Source organism: Penicillium macrosclerotiorum, assembly GCF_028827735.1.
Source record: "Penicillium macrosclerotiorum strain IBT 26536 chromosome Unknown utg000002l_segment0_segment0, whole genome shotgun sequence".
In the NCBI taxonomy this organism is placed as follows: Eukaryota; Fungi; Ascomycota; class Eurotiomycetes; order Eurotiales; family Aspergillaceae; genus Penicillium; species Penicillium macrosclerotiorum.
In genome coordinates, this window is record NW_026643082.1 from 2,296,325 (window position 1) to 2,314,925 (window position 18,601).

General features: G+C 48.5%; 6 protein-coding genes across 6 annotated transcripts; 4 read left to right on the top strand and 2 right to left on the bottom strand.

The window, feature by feature from the left end:
- Nucleotides 1-743: 743 nt before the first annotated feature.
- N7462_001968 (EF-hand domain-containing protein) lies at nucleotides 744-1,670 on the top strand (the record flags this gene model as incomplete). The annotated part of the gene is made up of 1 exon (XM_057073694.1): nucleotides 744-1,670. The coding sequence occupies one exon, from the start codon at nucleotides 744-746 to the stop codon at nucleotides 1,668-1,670; it is 927 nt and encodes a 308-aa protein (XP_056937335.1).
- Nucleotides 1,671-3,535: 1,865 nt separating this feature from the next.
- On the top strand, nucleotides 3,536-5,529 carry N7462_001969 (MDR family MFS transporter; the record flags this gene model as incomplete). The annotated part of the gene is made up of 3 exons (XM_057073695.1): nucleotides 3,536-4,149; nucleotides 4,242-4,363; nucleotides 4,424-5,529. The coding sequence occupies 3 exons, from the start codon at nucleotides 3,536-3,538 to the stop codon at nucleotides 5,527-5,529; spliced, it is 1,842 nt and encodes a 613-aa protein (XP_056937336.1).
- A 1,142-nt stretch (nucleotides 5,530-6,671) lies between these two features.
- N7462_001970 (MFS transporter) lies at nucleotides 6,672-8,610 on the top strand (the record flags this gene model as incomplete). The annotated part of the gene is made up of 3 exons (XM_057073696.1): nucleotides 6,672-7,185; nucleotides 7,256-8,184; nucleotides 8,275-8,610. 3 exons carry the CDS (start codon nucleotides 6,672-6,674, stop codon nucleotides 8,608-8,610), a joined length of 1,779 nt encoding a protein of 592 aa, XP_056937337.1.
- Nucleotides 8,611-9,080: 470 nt separating this feature from the next.
- N7462_001971 (Secreted thaumatin-like protein calA) lies at nucleotides 9,081-9,725 on the bottom strand (the record flags this gene model as incomplete). The annotated part of the gene is made up of 1 exon (XM_057073697.1): nucleotides 9,081-9,725. The coding sequence occupies one exon, from the start codon at nucleotides 9,723-9,725 to the stop codon at nucleotides 9,081-9,083; it is 645 nt and encodes a 214-aa protein (XP_056937338.1).
- Nucleotides 9,726-13,195: 3,470 nt separating this feature from the next.
- Nucleotides 13,196-14,642, top strand: N7462_001972 (aromatic ring-hydroxylating oxygenase subunit alpha; the record flags this gene model as incomplete). The annotated part of the gene is made up of 3 exons (XM_057073698.1): nucleotides 13,196-13,875; nucleotides 13,946-14,167; nucleotides 14,228-14,642. 3 exons carry the CDS (start codon nucleotides 13,196-13,198, stop codon nucleotides 14,640-14,642), a joined length of 1,317 nt encoding a protein of 438 aa, XP_056937339.1.
- Nucleotides 14,643-16,433: 1,791 nt separating this feature from the next.
- On the bottom strand, nucleotides 16,434-17,561 carry N7462_001973 (Alpha/Beta hydrolase protein; the record flags this gene model as incomplete). The annotated part of the gene is made up of 1 exon (XM_057073699.1): nucleotides 16,434-17,561. One exon carries the CDS (start codon nucleotides 17,559-17,561, stop codon nucleotides 16,434-16,436), a length of 1,128 nt encoding a protein of 375 aa, XP_056937340.1.
- Between the last annotated feature and the right edge of the window lie 1,040 nt (nucleotides 17,562-18,601).

Sequence of the window (18,601 nt, forward strand, 5' to 3'; positions counted from 1 at the left end):
AAGGACTTCGACAGGGTTTGATTTGGCGAAGCGCGCAGGGTTGACGGGGTAGGGCTGAAGGTTTAACGGGGATGGGTTCGGGCGCTTACAACTGTTCGATGGGCTTTCGGGGCGTTGACTGCCCGCCCCATCCCCGAGATTGAGTCCTCCCCGGCACAGATTTGGAATATAAACTGGTCTCTTGGCTCGCCTATGCGAGTGGGGGAGCCGCAAATTGCGTCGCAAGCTTTCTTCTTTCAAAAGCAGTTTTCGCCCTTGGCATTAGGCCAAAAGCCAAAGCCAAAAAAGTTCGTCGTGAACCGCCCCACCAAAACTCCGCTTTGAGAAATGGGACAACCCTGAGACTACTCGCATTCGACATTCCTCCTTTCTTCCCCCCCTTTTCCACATCTCTCGCCTGCTTCATCTTGTCGGCTACTTGCTCTTGTATCGTTGAATATCCTTAGATACTCGCTCGGGCGAGAGTCTCTCGCCCCCTTCTTATCTCAGCTCCACCCTCCCTGATTGCGTCAGTGCCTAAACGACCATGGCCTACAACCGGAGTTACAACCCCGACGCCCTGCCAGCGTAAGTGTGGACTCATGACTACACATTAGACGAAGGAGTCCTGATCGCTGACTGCACTGGATTGGCATAGACACGCTGAACCCGAGCAGGTTTGCACTCCCAACGCAGTTCCGAGCTGCGTGCAAGTTCCCCCGCGCTTCGTCTGCTAACCCGCCAACGTTCCCCAGGTCGCGCAAATGATTGGCAATATGCGGGTGTCTTCAGGACAAGGCCAAACGACTGGTCAAAAGCCACTGCCCTCTCGTCCACCACCGCAGACCTCGCCCAGTAGTGGTATACCTCCACGCGTCCCCGTGTCCAGCGGTCCTCCGCAGCATCCATACAATGCTCCTTCAACCTCGCGCCAGCAAGACACACAAGCGCCGCACCCCTACAACGGTCGTCCATCGCCTGTCAATCCTCCCCCATCAAGCTCCTACCGACCTCACCCATTACATCCCTCTCCGCCTCCCCAGAATTACGGCTTTGGCCCTCCGCCGTCTCAGCCGAATCGTAACCGCCCACCCCCATCCTCGCGGCCCCCGCATTCCCCCAATCCCCCGCTGTCTGCGCCCGGCGATGACCCCAACCAGCTGCTGCCACTCTTCCGAGCTGCCAACTCCTCACACTCGGGCGCTCTGACCGAACACGAGCTGGGTTCAGCCCTGGTTAACGGCGACTATACTTCTTTCCACCCCCGCACGGTCAAGATGATGATCAGAATGTTCGATCGCAACGGAAATGGAATCATCAATTTTGACGAGTTTGTCTCACTGTGGCGGTACCTGGCAGCCTGGCGCGAGCTGTTCGACCAATTCGATGAGGACCGTAGTGGGCGCATCAGCCTTCAGGAGTTCGAGAAGGCTTTAGTCGCGTTTGGATACCGCCTTAGCGAAACCTTTGTCACGGTGCTGTTCCGCGCCTTCGAGAGCAAAACCCGACAAATGGTGCCCTCACCCAAGAGCCCGCATGAAAATGGGATGAGCTTCGACCTCTTTGTGCAGGCGTGTATCAGTTTGAAGCGCATGACGGATGTTTTCAAGCGGTACGACGAAGATCGTGACGGTTACATCACCGTTAGCTTTGAGGAATTCCTGACAGGTGAGTTTAATAGCTCCCTTTAATGCTTCGGTCGTTGATTCTGCTCGCCTGGGATCACATCGCATCTAATAGATCAAATTGGCTAATGGTTTTATATTTCCTTTGGCTTGGCAGAGATCCTTCAGCTACAGGATTAACCGTTCGGTGTTGATTTCAGTGGCTGAACAGACATTTTGCATTGTGTGCATGGGTTTTCTTTTCTCCCCCCTTTCCATTTTTCAGATCTGCGGGGTATTGATATCTCGTTTGCCTTACTATCTATATACCCATCCCCGCTTCCTCCCGTTCCAATCACCAACCTCCAATAGCTCTCCCCGCTTTTCTTCCATCCCTTCATGCCCCCATACCCCCATCTTCATGCCCATTGTTTATCTGGCTTCACAAGAGAGTTAGAGGAAAAGGCTGTTGCATTTTAAACCAGGCGTTTTCCAGTGGCCTCTTCCCTTTACCGAAAGAAAATATTGTCTTGCTCGATATATAAATGGACCTTTTTTGCCGTTCACGTACTGGCTGCTGCATATTTGCGATTTCCGTAATGCGATATCTCGTGGTGCATTCTTGTGCTCTACCCCCCTGGTACTGTAAGCTTATGAGAACCCTTCCGAAATATCACTCAGAGGTTTCGCCTTTCCACACTGTTGCAGGTTGAACTACAGGGATGGGTCCCCAGGATTGCTCTGTTTTTGCTGCCTGTCGATGAGGAGAGTCAATTGGTCTGAGGGGGATTCCCTGCACTTATGATAGGCACACGACGATGATCACGATGGTCATCCTTTATTCTCATATGTTATTCATCCTGCAAATTAGGACAATGAATCCCCAGCCCATATCTTTATCTGACATTCACAGGGCCTCCAATACGACCTCTCAGCATATTCCTAAATTCATGCTCCGTGTTCGGAGAAAGACAGTGTCTCTGGCATGTCAATCCGCAGAGATGCATGTGGCACAACGAGAAAGCCTTGCATGCCAGCCTATAGTCCCAGAGTGATGATTGGATTCCGGAGGAGTATGGGACCTTGCTCATCCCTAAAGATCAATATCTAGGTCTCTGTAGGGGAATCATTTCTTATATATCCGCTCGCCGTATTTTCAGTGGATGATGCGTGCCTTTTCTGGATCGATCAAGTTTCCTATGCTCTGTCAGTCGGCAGTACCTATAGTACCCCTTGTATAGAGTTGGGGATAGTCAATCTATGTATATTTAGAAGCCGAATAAGATGGTTTAGACGATATCGTCTACGGTGCATAGGAAAACGGTAGATGAATCACATATCACCGGAATTGCCCCACTTTTTACATCTTCCCCTTGCTTTTTCTCACGTTGTGCCACGCATGGCAAGGCGAGTCATTGGCAGATAACGTGCAGACAGAGCACTGCAAAATCCCCGACCCCACTGCATGTGGTATAAAACAGTGCCCACTTAACTTGACCGCTACACGTCGACAGTAGCATTACTATCACTAGGGCTCCGTGATGGATCCAATTGGGCTCGGCCTTTCGGGCGTTCCAGACTTCCGTCGGCCGATCCCTTTTGGGGAGGTCGCGGCTTAAATCCGAGCACCAACGACGACAGACAATCGATGACTCCCAACACGAGCTTCGCTTTATAAACAGTTCAGCCATGCAGCTTTGATCTCGAGGGATCCCAATCCCTGACAATCTTGCTGCTTCCTCTGCTACCTCTGACTGCATTTGCGCCTGCATTTGCGCTTGCAGACCCCATTCAACGACGATCGATTCTAATCGCCGACGCGCTACCGGATTTTAGAGCCTACCCTCGCCTCGCGCAAAAAAGTTTTCCTAGTTTCTCATCAGACCGCGGCGCCTCTTTCCCCCTCGCAACTCGCGACTCTCTCCGGGGATTTCTGGCAAGAGTGAGAATCCATGGCGGACACCCAGCACCAACATGACGCTTCGAGCGGCGACACAGTCGTCTCGCGGGTCTCCCCCGAGAAAGGTCCCGTCGAGGTACCCGCCTCCCCCACGCAAGAGCCCAACGCAGACCCCGAAAAACTCCCCTCGGATGAGAATCCGGATCAAGAGGTGGCAGACTCGGCGCTTGAGAAACAATCTTCGGGGCCCCCACTCGACCGCACCGTCTCGCAGGCTGGCAGGATGGGCAAAAAGAAAGTCGCCGTCGTCATGACGGCGCTCTGTCTCGCCCTGTTCCTGGCCGCCCTGGACATGACCATTATTTCGACCGCTCTGCCAACCATCGCGGCAGATTTTGGCGCCTCGGAGAGTGGGTACTCGTGGATCGCATCCTCTTATCTACTCGCCAACGCCGCGTGTATCCCTCTGTGGGGCAAAGTCAGTGATATCTGGGGTCGCAAGCCGATTATCTTACTGGCCAATGTCTTCTTCCTCGTTGGCAGTCTGGTCTGCGCTCTGGCGAAGAATATGGCCATGATCCTCGCCGGTCGAGCGGTCCAGGGTGTGGGTGGTGGTGGAATCATCATCCTGGCGAATATTAGCGTCACGGATCTGTTTAGCATGAGGTAAGTGAAAGCTCACGATTCTAACTTGATATTCTTCCGAAACAGTTTTAGTATCTGAACTTAGCTCACCTCAATTTTGTCTTGTCTTGCAGAGAACGCCCGATGTACTATGGTCTCTTTGGCGCGACTTGGGCTATTGCCGGTGCGCTGGGTCCGATCGTTGGCGGTGCTTTTACCACAGATGTAACTTGGCGCTGGTGTTTCTATCTGAACTGTATGTGAAGCGACACCCAAATGGTTTATTTTCAAATCGCTGACCGTTTACTTTGTGCAGTGCCCATTGGCGGTTTCTCTTTGGTGATCCTGTTTTTCTTCCTCCGCATCGAATCCCCCAAGACTTCACTGCTGGCGGGTCTCCGAAGCATCGACTGGGGCGGCACGTTCATGATCATCGGAGGCACTCTGATGTTCCTCTTTGGTCTGGAGTTCGGCGGCATCAACTTCCCTTGGGCTTCGGCGACGGTCATTTGCCTCATCATCTTTGGTGTTGTCACCTGGGGCCTGGCGATGCTGATCGAGTGGAAGTTTGCCAAGTACCCGATCATCCCGCCGCGTCTATTCAATGAGTGGTATAATGTGCTCATCCTGCTAATTTGCTACTGCCATGGATTTGTCTTCATCTCCGGCGCCTACTATCTCCCCCTCTATTTCCAGACCGTTCTCTTGGCATCTCCGATCATGAGTGGTGTCTACACCCTCCCCATGGTCCTCTCCCTATCCATCGTTTCCGCTGGCACCGGTGTCATTATGAAGAAGACCGGTCGTTATCGTGAGATGATCGTGGCTGGCTTGTTCTTCATGACCCTCGGCTTCGGTCTCTTCATTGATCTCAAGCCCTATGCCTCCTGGGCCCGTATCGTCATCTTCCAACTGATTGGTGGTATCGGCGTGGGTCCCAACTTCCAGGCGCCTCTCGTCGCATTTCAGGCGAACGTCCGTCCGGCTGACATGGCCACGGCCACTGCCACTTTCGGCTTCGTCCGCCAGCTCGCTACCTCCATGTCTGTCGTGCTCGGTACGGTCATCTACCAAAACATCATCGGCCAGCAATCCGGCAAGCTCATCGCTGCCATTGGCGTCGAGCGCACTAAGATCATCTCCTCCTCCTTCGCTGGCGCCTCCAAGGAGCTCATCCAGAGCCTATCTCAGTCCCAGCGCGAGGTTGTCCTCGAGGCCTTCACCTTCGCCCTGAGCCGCATGTGGATATTTTACACCGCAATTGCCGGTGTCGGCCTTATCCTGTCTCTCTTCATCCGACCCCGCGAGTTGAGCAAGACTCACACAGTGCGGAAGACGGGTCTTGAAGAGCAGGAACGTGCTCGCCAGGAACTGATAGATGCGCAGCGCAAGTCGGAGGGCAAGCCTGCCACTGAAGTCTAATTCAACCCTTCCACCTTCTCTGATACCCATCCCTATTTACGATCCTCATTAGTCTCTCCCCATCACGCTCTACATCTTTCCCGCAGGATATCCCTTGATTAGGCCATGCATTTGCCTTGCTTCGGTCTCTGTCAATATTTCATTTTTCTTCGATATCATATTTTCTAATTTTTATTCTTATTATTTTGCAGGTGCGGTTATCATCGCATCCGGTGTGCATGCGTGGTGGATGTTGTTCGAGACCGCGAGGTGGCTGGCATTTGCCTTCGATCTTCGGGGTTTGCGGCCACTTCAAGGTTCACATAAAAGCATAGAGGAGTGCGAACATAGCACTTACGTAGTAAAAATTTCAATTTTATCATGCACATGACTTATCTCATTCTTCGGCGCACTGTTTGTAGTTGATAGCATAAGCCTGTAGACTTATAACTTTACGACTTTCTTGAGCTAGCCAGGAGCCAGGACTAATCTAGACATGAATAAAGCTTTCTTTGGAAGAATCTGTTTCATGTTATTCCGGCGAGACCTCTGTTCAAAGATAAAGTCTATGGAATCCCGATAAGCTTTCATGAACTTGCTAAATTCTAATTCTGAGTCGGACATCTCGCCGACCCGGTTTGCCGAATGCAGAACCTGACGGCTCCACCCGCTCTTGTAAAACTGAGTTTTAACCCGAGACTCTGACTTGCAAGGTTGCTCGAACAGTCCATATAGTTGTAATTTTAGGAGCCTGGAAAGACAATTGCCGGTTCTTTCACTATTTTGCCGCTCATAGAGCAAAAACATGAGCAAAAAACAATAGAATAAGTGAACATCAACTTCATTATTGACAAATAGCCACGCTCGGAGGCCGAGCTTACTATTGATCTCTGACCTACGCAATAGACCCACACTCGGAGCGACAGTATCTCTCCGAAATTCACCCAGGATTTATCAGCACGGTGGGTCACGATCCTATGACTGAATGCAACAGATTACAAAAAAGCATGGTTCTCAAAGCCCGAGTCTGAACGTCCCTCATTCCTCGATATCCCTCGGACTATAAATCAACTGCAGGCGAAAGAATTCACGAAGTGGCCCTTAAACCGGTGAGAAAACAACCCAGGAACGCATATACCTCAGTCTAATCCAGAGGTGTGCAAATGCAGTCTTATCTGCAGTATCGACGATTGGGCAACGCTGTGCGTGCACAGCTAAGCACCGCCCATGTTCAACATGATGCCTCCCCCGTGAAAGAACATTCGATCCTGAGCCGAGAAACAACGTCCGAAACAGCGAGTGCTACAAGTGCTACACCTCGCAATTCCGACTTCGAAATCAATCGCAATGATCCTGAGACGAGACCCAATCCCCTGGCGCAGAGTAAATCCCAGCGCTCCGAGAAGACCGCCCTAGCGCTTTCCCTGGCCGGCGTCGATGTACAAAAACAGCGCGAATCGACGAATCAGCCCATCGACCTTTTCATTGTTGGCTGGAATGGCGAGGATGACCCCCAGAACCCCCGAAACTATTCCTTCTCGAGGCGTTTGGTTGCAACCCTGCTTGTCTCGGCCCTTGGCTGGGTCGTTGGCGCAGCATCGTCGATCAATTCGGGTGTCTTACCTCAGAACACTGCAGCTTTTCACGTTAGCGACGTTGTTGGATCCCTCGTGACTGGTAATTCATTAGCACTAGCCTCTTTCCAATTGAACGATTGTATGTTGGGTCTCAAAGCTAACTCTTCTAGGAATCTATCTCCTCGGCTTTGCAGCTGGCTCCCTCTTTAGTGGCCCGCTATCTGAAATTCTCGGTCGCAATGCTGTCTACGCGGGCTCCCTAACTCTCTTCATGATCTTCATCATGGGCTCTGCGCTCGCCCCAAATATTGGTGCCCAGCTGGCTTTCCGTTTTCTCGCCGGTATCTTCGGCTGTCCGGCCCTAACCTGCGCCGGAGGCACCATTGCCGATCTATGGAACCCGCTCGAAAAAACCATCTACTTCCCAATGTATGCGGTCCTCTCTTTCGGTGGACCGGTTCTTGGGCCCGTGCTTGCCTCATACATGGGCCAGACAGGTGTCCTCTCCTGGCGCTGGACAGCCTGGCTCATCCTGATCCTATCCGGCGCTGTCCTCATCCTGATCGTCCTGTTCCAGCCTGAGACTTATGCACCGCTCCTCCTCAGATGGAAAGGGAAACACCTGCGACGTGAAACTGGCGATTCCCGCTTTCGATCCGAGATGGACATGGAGAAAATCGCGCTGTTCACCCGTATCGGCGGCGCCATGAAGCGCCAGTTCCTGATCACCATTCACGAGCCAATCATCCTGCTGATCTCGCTGTACATGACGGTCCTGTATATCGTGCTGTTCACTTTCTTTGACGGTTACACGTACATTTTCACAGATACTCACGGCCTGAGCCAGGGTTTGACCAACATTGTATGGGTTGCGATGTATGTTGGCATCATCCTCGCCGCAGCCCTGGTTTTCCCCATATACGCCTGGACAAAGAAGGACTTCACTCGTGCTGCACAAGATGCAAATGGCACTGATCTGGCAACAAATCCGCACGCCTTGGATAACGTGCACACGCAACCAGAGATCCGGCTGTGGTTCGCGATGTTCGGGGCCCCGGCGATTCCGATTAGTTTGTTCTGGATGGGGTGGACGGATTTTGTAAGCTGATCTATTTTCATTTCCACGCTCAACTTGCTTTCGTAGAAGTTTCCAGCTCTGGACATCAGGCTAATTTCACATTGTCCCCAGGCCTCCGTCTCAATCTGGTCCCCCATCATCGCATCCTCCGTCTTCGGCTTCGGCACCATCTGTGTCTTCATCAGCTCCTACATGTACGTGATCGACTCGTACAGCATCTACGCCGCCTCCGCGCTAGGCTTTATGACTGTGTCCCGGTACTGCGCCGCCGGTGTCATGACCGTCGTCGGGATCCCGTTCTATAGTAACATGGGAGTCCATTGGACTTTGACAATTCTGGGCTGTATCAGTGCGCTGATGGTTCCGGTGCCATATGTATTCTATCGCTATGGACCAGTTATTCGGCGTTGGAGCCGTTATGCTGTCACGGAGGACGTCAAAGTGTGATTATTCACGTGGAGAGAGGCGGAACATAGAGATTACCATACATTATGTTTATGGTTCGTTGTGCATAGTGGATGGCAGATGGTTGATCCTAGATTGCGTGTGAAAGCATGTCTACATGTGATGACTCGAGAGCAGAATCTCAACAAAGTCCAACTCAAGGATGGCAAGAGGACATCATGAAGATTTCTTAACATGACTATTAATATAAACTTCATTTTCTCAGCTTAGCACTTAGGTATCAATAATAGTTTTGTATGGTCTTAAGTAGATGTATATTGTCAGGGATTTCCAGTGAAAATTATCCTAAATATATCTACACATTCAAAAATGAATTGTTGAATTTATTCTTAACAGATTTTCAAAACTCGTCAAGCTTGCTTAACATCAGAAAAAAAAAAAAAAAAAAAAAAAAGCCCAGTTTTGGGACGACGGGATGAAAAGAAATCTAAAGATCCAAAAGAAGCAAACTTTTAACCAATAGTCATGGTAAAGGCGGCACTGGATGAGCAGCTGCGTGTATCCACATCATCAGACTCCTGATAAGAATCCGCACAGTCGGTGTCACCAGCAGAGCACGAAGCGGTTGCGCAGCTCGAGTCATCAGAAGTCACAGCGAAGCCAGAGGAAATGAACTCGGAGGTAGACGCAAGGTTAATGGAAGAAAGGTCCCACCAAATTGTCTCGTCGGTCTTGGTGTATTCAAACTGCAGAACGCTGTCCTCGCTCTCGGTGGTGGCCATCTTGATGGAGATGCCACCTCCATCAGAGTTGGTCTGCCAAGACTCAGAGTAGGTACCACCGTTGGAAGACAGTGTTTTCATGCTGCTAGACTCATTGGAGGTGGACCACAAGTAGACAGTCTTATCGAGGTTGTTGACGATCTTCACGCTGCCGCTGGTGCTGGTGCTAGTGCTAGCGGAGGCAGTAGAAGACGCGGTAACCGAGGCCGAGGCCGATGAGGTCGAGGAGACCGAAGAGGCGGGCACAAGAGTGATGGTGGAAGTGGCGACGGTTGTTGCGGTAGGTTCAATGACGCTGTCACGAATGCCAAAAGGCAACGCCGAGGCTGTGGCTGCGAGAGTGGCAAAGAAAGTAAGGCTTTTGGAGAACAACATTGTGTATAGTTGGATAGTTGGATAGTTGATATATATTCAAGGATTGAGAAAATAGCTTTGTATTGAAGTGAGGGATCCGGAAAATTCGGCTTGGAAAGATCGAAGTGTCTGATCTACAGACAGAGAGTTGATATCAAATGATTGTAGATGACCGGCACAGCCAAGGTCAACAGAGGATCCAAAAGGAGTGGAAGTGGTAATGGTATGCTGAAGAAAGGAATGAGACAGCAAAAATCGAGTCAAATGTACGAGGGCTTCCTTCCACCTTTATCTTCCATGGTGGAGCAAGCCTTGACGCTGAATTAGGGGCGATGAAACACACAACCCAGCGCATGAAAACACTCGCCCTCCACAGGCCGACTGGCCGACGAGTCTAGATGCATTGTTAAGCCCCAGTGGTGTCTGGATACAGCCAAACGCAGGATATCATTGGAGGGATTGCTGGTTGGCTCTCTTCGACTGGTCAAACGCCTTAGGGCTGGAACGAGGGCCCGTTTTTCAAGCATTCGTCCGCGCTGAAAAAGGCACCAGGAACAAACCAACGACGGTGAGTGTTCGACCCCACTGGGCGAGTCTGTAGATGTGGTGGTCCAGTCAGAACAATGAACGGCCTGCGCTGGAACAGTGGGTCCGCTCTGATTGGTGAAGACTGCGGCGTCATCGCATTGCGTGTGGAGTGCCAACGACCTTTCAGAACAGACTACAGATCGACCGACGCAGTATGTGGCGCAGGGAGGGCCACTTTTACGTAGCGTCTTGCGCAACATTAGAGCAAGCCTTAGGGCAGGCGTCAAGGCAAGGCGATCCAGACCATTGGCCGTCGGTCGGTCGGGTCGTGAAGTCTAGACGAAACCCAGTCCGCAGAGAGTGTCTCAATTGTTCGAAAAATACATAGAGACCATCTTGTGTGACCTGACTAAAAGGCTTAGCAAGAAATGGAAAAAACGAAGGAAAATATTGTCTGCGACGTTCCAGGTTCTACTGGTGACATGGATGAGCCCGATGCGACCGCGTGGACGAATATGTACTGAGCAAGTGTGGGAATCCTCGATCTGGTATCAGGCTTATCAGGCATGAAAATCCCGGCTGGATCGGGTCTATCAGTGGGTTGGGCAGTCTTGCCCACGAAATATATAGCAAATCGTGAAGGATGACTTGTTTCAACTTCGACACCTGCAGGGATTAGAGGGACTGGGCGGCGACCCATCGCATCGCTAACCCATGTTTGCCAAGCCGTCATGGTATTAGACGCTCCTATCAAAGGGCCCTTTTATTAATATGAGGTGATTTAAATCGATCCGGAAAAAAAATATCGTAATGTAGGGCGTTACTTCGGACGAATTCTTTAACTTTGATTATCTGGTTTTATAACTCAATTTGACCACAAAATTTGTCACACCGAAAATTTTCCATAGTCGCCGAGGTATATCAAGGATTGGTAATAGCGAATGGATGACCGTGGGTGAATCAGTCTGCTCATGATTCAAGGCTTTTTCCTTTGGATCATCTTACGGTGCTGAGTGCTTACGAAAAGACGGTTTGATCATCTGCCATTCAACCAATGTTGGTCTCTAGATACTTGTCGAACGGTTAGAGAAATCACCATATGTGCCTGAATTGGCTTAGATGGCACTTTATACCAGTGCAGGGGTTCCGGGACGCTTCACGCGGTTTGTAGGATGGACATGGTAGCCATTCCCACCTAGGGTTGATTACCTTTGAAAGTATAATTATTCTCCTTATATGCCTCTCCTGTGTTTCTCACCTCCTATGGGTCCTCAATATGGACAGCTTTGGGGTATTAAACGGGTTTCAGGGAACTGAAGTTGTGGAATATGTTCGATGTGGGATCAATGCTACGAACGAGGAAGACCTGGAAATCTATTTACAGTCCGCCTATGCACTTTGGTAGATTCAACCCTTGATACTGATGAACGATGCTGGGCTATAGGGGCTTTAAGTATTAAAGGGAGTGATAAGAAAAAGAGACCAAAGATTAGAGTTACTCAGATGATAAATCTTGGTAGCAACCCGTGAAAGTATATATAATCAGCTGGTCACTCAAGAATTTGACCTCGAACAATAATCACAACATCATGACAATATCGAGCCCGGTCTATAATAGGAGCATTTGAAAGATAATATTCTATATGGAAAGGTATACATGGACAAAAAATACTTAAAAAAGGGGGCTTATCTGAGCGGATATGATCTTTGTCCCGGGCGAGAAGTCTTTCTCCTGAGTCATTCCTCTTCAAAAAGCCCTTTATAGTAGTTAATCTAGCCCTCCGACTTCGCAATCAAACCCTCGATGGTGTAGTTGGATATCACGTTCGGCTGTAATGGATAACATATAACCGAAAGGTCACCGGCTCGATTCCGGTTCGAGGGAATTGCATTTCTTTTTTTTCCCCTTTCCTTCATGTTTGGAAATCATTTCTCTCTCTTTTCCCATCAGTTCCCATCAGTGCTTCCTAAGCACATTCTAATACTCAAATATAAGTAATTTCGATTGCCCCGCGCATCGGGGCAAATAGGGCCCCGGTCGCATCAAGCGCATCAATCAACCTTTACAACTAATAAAGGCCGAACTCCATCTAATGTCCACTTTCCAGTGAGATGAAATCTTTACTTTAGTAATCAATCGGGAAATTCTACTTTATTATACCTGAGGCAACCCCTCGCTCATGAATGATATGAAACATAGAACAGCTTAGGTGACAGATTGTGCAGTGGATGGAACTTGAGGAACCACTGGGCACTGAATAGAGGTCGGAGAGATTTTTCTGCTTCTCAGATTATATTCTTATAAAAACGACAGTCGTCGTAACAAAACCCTCGATGGTGTAGTTGGATATCACGTTCGGCTGTAATGGATAACATATAACCGAAAGGTCACCGGCTCGATTCCGGTTCGAGGGAGTTACATTTTTTTTTTTTTTTTTTGGTCTCGCCAAAAATCTTTACTTTCGTTATCTTTCTTCGTCATGTTTTGAATTGGATTTGCCACGGTGAACCCTTCTCCTTTCACAATTCGAATTAGAGATGTCGTTTTCACTAATATGGAATCCTTTGGAGGAACGCGCCCGGAAAAGCCGCCACCTTATCATCGGGACCTCTGCCGATGTCGCGTGTTCTGTCTCGGGTCTCGACCTATTGGGAACCTGGCTGGATTTGCCTTCGGGCACCGGGTTCAGTCGGTATCATGTATTACAAGTAATGAATTAATGGCCCGAATGCCTTTTCCTGGACAAGGAAAACGCCTCCCTTTGGGTTGTCTTTCCCAACGAGGAATGTCAGGTGTTTATCTGGTTTCACGTGATCGGATTTTATAGATGCTTGCAATCCATGGGTAATTGAATGGATACTTATAAAACCATCATGGACACTGCTCAAGAGGTATTCCAAACAATTCTCATACATTATTTTTGCCACTATATCACTCGAATTATATTTCTCCCACGTTCGAAATGGCGAGCTCTATGCTGAACTACTTTAAGTTTGGTAACTCCAAAGATGCAACCGCAACTAAAGCCACTCCTGTTCGAGCTTTACCAGCCTCATGGTATACTTCGCCAGAAATGTATGAGCTGGAACGGCGGGCCATTTTTTCCAAGAAATGGCTCTTTATCACTCACAATTCGCGTCTCAAGGAAGCTGGAGATTGGCTTCGTTATGAGATCGCAGGCTTCGATTTCATCATTACTCGCGACCGCCAGGGTGATATAAATGCATTCCATAATGTATGCAGACACCGTGCCTACCCTGTGATCGAGAAAGAGGGCTCTGGAAATAACAAGATTCTGGCTTGTCGCTACCATGGCTGGTCTTACGGTCTCAATGGAAAGTTGGCGAAAGCTCCCGGATACCAAGATTTGGACGGATTCAACAAGGATCAAAACGGCCTTTTCAAGATTCATGTTAAGGTCGATGTTAATGGATTTATCTGGGTCAACATGGACTCAAAAGAAACACCCGAGATTCCCTGGGAACGAGACTTTCAGGGTGTTGACGAACAACCACGATACCAAGCCTATAACTTCGACGACTATAATCTGGACCATACTTATGAGCTGGACGGTGACTATAATTGGAAGGTACGTTATAATTGCTTACGAAGTACTTTTATTATACCTACACCAGCCCATTGGTACACCATCCCTCAAGAGCATTCCAAGGCGACTGTATCATGAAATCATCCTAAAGCCTTCTCAAGAAAGTTCTATTAACAAGTCAAAGGTGCTGCAAGACAATTTCAATGAATGCTACCATTGCCCAACTACACACGCCGATATTCCTGAATTTCTGAACCTCGAATCCTTCGAGAGTGATACCAAAGACGGCCATATCCAGCACCATTGCGTTTCAACACCCGAGCAGCTGGCCAAGGGCCTTTATACAGCGAGTACCTACTATTTCCCCATAACTGCTATGGTTGTTTCGTGAGTAGTATTCTCGGAATAAAACATCTTTGTGGACTTGATTCTCATTGATGCATACAGGCCCCATTTCATGATGATTCAAAAATTCTTCCCCAAAGGCCCTGGCTCTTCGAAGATGAATTATGAAATCTACCGAAACAGGAATTCCTCGGATGCCGACTTCAAGCTTATCAGTGAGATGTATGCAAGGGTTATGTCGGAGGACAAAGTTCTTTGCATCAATGCGCAGAAGAACCTCGACCGCGGTGTCTTCATTAGTGGCCAGCTACACCCAAAGTACGAAAAAGCGCCTCTATTCTTCCAAAGCACTGTTCGTGATGTCATCACAGAGCATTTTAATCGGGAAAAATCAGAAGGACATCAAATTTGGCCCGCGCGACAAAAGTTGCCTGAAAATTCGCAAGTCGGCGATGCAGATGAGGCTATCTGTACAGGCCTTAGCTGTGGAGCTCAGAAAGAGGTTTTGGCATGGTAATCATAGATAGATCATGGTCGAACTAGAGAGATGTTTTGCAACTTTTTGGCGATTCTATTAAGCGATATCATGTCGTTCTTTCACATTGTCAACTTGGTCCAACTACTTTTTTTTTCACACAACCCTACACCAATATTGTTGCTGTATTTCGAATTGAAGAGATTGATAGAAGAATTCGAAAAAGGGGTTCTCAATGAATACTCGTCTCTGCACAATACGAATTCCTTGTCCCGGCCAAGTATCACAAAAAGCCAGATTTCATGGTACTTTTTGAGTTTACTTTAGTGAGACAACAGTAGATTTTATATCTAAGATCTATAGGCCTCATGTTTAATACAAAGAGTTTTCTACCCAAGCTCCCATCAGTTTGCATACGTATTCTCCATGCATATGTATTCTCCAGCAACAGTTCGTTGTCTTCGTTGTTGGTGGCGCTTGCAGATGGTCTTGTGACCGGAAACGCAAAGCCAGAGAGCATGGAAGTAAACAGGAGCTTAAATAAAGATATCATGACTGAACCTTCTTTTCATGTATTAACACGTCGCACAGATAGTTCAAAGACTTGCGGCAAAGCTTCCGATTCGCGGATGACAGAGCGACTCGGGTTCCCGTTCCGAGGACGAGATAACTATGGTTACTGGATTCTTACCGAATCCGGTATAAAAACCCGCCGCAAGATTTGAAGGCAAAAATAGACGGGGTATACGATAAAACAAGTTGGAAAGCTTCGTGAAAATATCATTGGTAGTGTGTATACCTCATTTCAAATGATGTAGCCGACTTCAATAATATGAGCAAGGTCCAAGGTGAAGTCTCGGGACTCCCGAAACATGATGCTTGAAGGAATTTGAGAAGCTCCAAAAGGAGAACTCTAATTTGGTGAGATAGCAGAGTTTGAGAGATGAGCTGTAAATGAAGTTTTGATCACAACCTTAAGGTTTCATAAACACCCCCAAAGACATGGGTCAACTTCACTCTTATCTTCAAGTTTGAACCAATCATGGACGCTATTATGTTATATAATGGGAAGTAAATATTTGAATTATTGTTCAAAATAAGATCTCAGGGGGAAGGAGCCACCGCGTACTGTGTGAGCCCGCAGATAACGCTGCTCGTCCAGAAATTATAGGAATACTCGATTCCTTTCTTGTTTTATATTGTATCCTGGGTATATTCGGAGCCTAGCGCAGCAACACGTTGGTCTGTGAGATAGGGAATGCTGAGAAATTCCTGCCAGCTAGTTTAGTTCTTTAGAAATTATCATATTAAGTATCGCATCCTATGAAATCCCACCTTTCTGAGCCTATACCGTATTTTACCCAATTAACATCAATCTAAATAGTAAGACGATCAAACTGAATACGAAAACTCCTGCCGATCGAAGAAATTCAATTCGTGTTTTGTGCAAAACTTTCCATGAGACTTCTTATGAGAGGAACACTTATGGACTTGAACCAGTTGCGAGACCAAGAACTGTGGCCATTTGGGGGAAATAGCGGTCAATTCAAATTTCAAAGACCATTCCCTCCTTCTCACATTAAATATAAATACTGATTTCCATGACATACATAAGACTGGCCTCCCTTCCTTCCATTATCGGTACTCTGAATATCATTCAGCGAAAGGTCCAGGTTCTACAGTCACTGGTTTTCAGATTTGAACGGTTTAATATTCGATGATGCCCAGGTATAAATTTTCAAGGGCCGCAGTACTGCATATACCGTGGACTAAGGCTGCATTGATGCCATCCAGTACCCGTGGAACAAGGTATCTGTAGATAACTGCACTTTTTCATTCAAGTTCTTCTCCCGTTCTCGCGATGAATTTGGCAGCGCGCGCATGGCCCTCTATAGCAACCTCGGGCATGCCCAAATTATTGGCAACTCCAAAATTCGCGTGAACCCCATTGAGAGCTTCGTGCAACTCCACCTCTGTGCCATTCTTTTTCATTCTCTGGGCGAATTGCACAATGTCATCGTAAAGCACCTCCGAGGTGCCCGCTTCGATGAAAAGCGGGACACTCAATTTCAAGTTCTGCTCGCTTGCAAGTGGCGACAAGTATGGGTGGTCGTCCGACCAACCAGGAGGGATATAGCCACTCACGCCCCATACCCCAAGCTCGTATTCAATGTAGTCTGATTTAGAGTTCCGGTGTTTGATCAAACTTTTAAGAGCCCGTTGGGTCAAATCTACCCAGGGAGACCACAACAGGGCGCATCGAGGAAGAGGGATGGCGTGGTTCTCCTCCGTGATATACCGTAGGATGGCCAAGATGAGATTCCCTCCTGCAGACTCCCCGGAGAGCACAATCTGAGAAGGGGGAATCTTGAGGGTCTTTAACGCGTAAATATAGGCCGTGAGTCCATCCTGGACGGCAGCGGGAAAGGTTTTATCTGCGTCCAACGAGAGCCGATACTGAACTGAAAGAATCGGCCACCCGGAGCTTTCACTGAATGTCGTGGGCCCCCAACCGCCTCCATCACTAGGACGTGGACCAAAGAATACAAAAGCACTGGGGTGAAAATGGATGATGAGCCTGCGCGGCGGCTGTGAAGGGGTATTTGGGTACCAGACTGCACCAATGGGCACAGGTTTGACCAATGGGACGGAGGTCAGTGTTCCTTTATAGACCGCTGCTTCAGTTTTCAGGTTTGGATCGGAGATTGTCGATTGTGGATTCAGCACAATAAACCGGTCTCCCTCTGCGCCTGGCTCCAAAGATTTAGGAGTACGGTATCTAATAGCTGTCTGGTATCGGATAATTAAGATGATCACTTGGAGAGTGACCGCTGTCTTCCAAGACCAGGCCGGATTGGGGCGGTTGGACTTGGGGATATAGTACAACCACCATGTCAACAAACGCGCGGGGAGAGTGAACAAGGTATAAGCAGTGTACAGAATGGTATAAACAGACGGCATGGTCGTTGTCGAGGATTGATTTTTTGGAAACCAATCAACTCATATGGAGCGCCGGAGAAGTTGGTCAAGGGGAGAATAAAGAGGCTTGGGAAGTTGGTCCCTACCCAGCTGAAAGATGACGTGGGGGCTAAAAAAAAAGCCCTACCATTTCGGGGATTTTCAGGGCGGCTCACAAAATTTGCCCCAAGCTGCTTCTCGTGGGGAGGACGTCTCGCAGTGGCTACGTCTCTGTCTTAATAACATTCGCATTCATTTCCTAATCGGGAAGCAATTAGACTATTAGCGTCGATGGGAGGGGAAGAGCGCTTAGACATCCTCGCGGCGTCATAGCGCTTACTTGGAAATTAGTCCCAACGACACTGAATGTCACGAATCTATTATGGCATGGTGTTCAATAATAGGCCACAGGCATGCGGGGGACTCAGTCTCGGTGGCTGCTACGGGTCTGTTATTCGCTGTCAGGACAACATCTCGGGAGGGCCTTCGTACATGCACAAGGGAATCCCTAGCCCCCAGGGCCTGGAGCTGTGAAACAAATAGGTTCAGTCTGCTGCTTTGATAGAGACCCCCCGAAGCTTGAAAAAAGTAGATAAAATCACACATTACCCGAGTGTGACCTCTTTCAGCACCTAAATTACAGTCCCAGGTCAAGTTAAACAATATTTAATGCCTAAGGCTGCTGAAAACGCCAGATGTTCCAAACTTTAGATACACACTACAGGAATGAAGACAATATGGACATCAGAACTGACTTGAAAACAACATTACCGAGGGTATCTTCAATAACCTCGAGGTCTTTCAAGTAGAACAAATTGATATTTCTATTGCATAATTTATCTTCTCGCCTTCTCAAGATCATGGCAGGAATTCAAGGTTGGAGTTGAGTAGTAAGATCTTTAACGAGTTTCTAGCTTCCTCTCCTTCAAATGATGTCATGGATAGGCGTAATAATTGGGAAATAAGGCCCCCAAAGCCTCTGGCCCCCGGCCCCCAAAGCCCCTGGCCCCCGGCCCCCAAAAACCCAAGGCAGCCCCTGACAG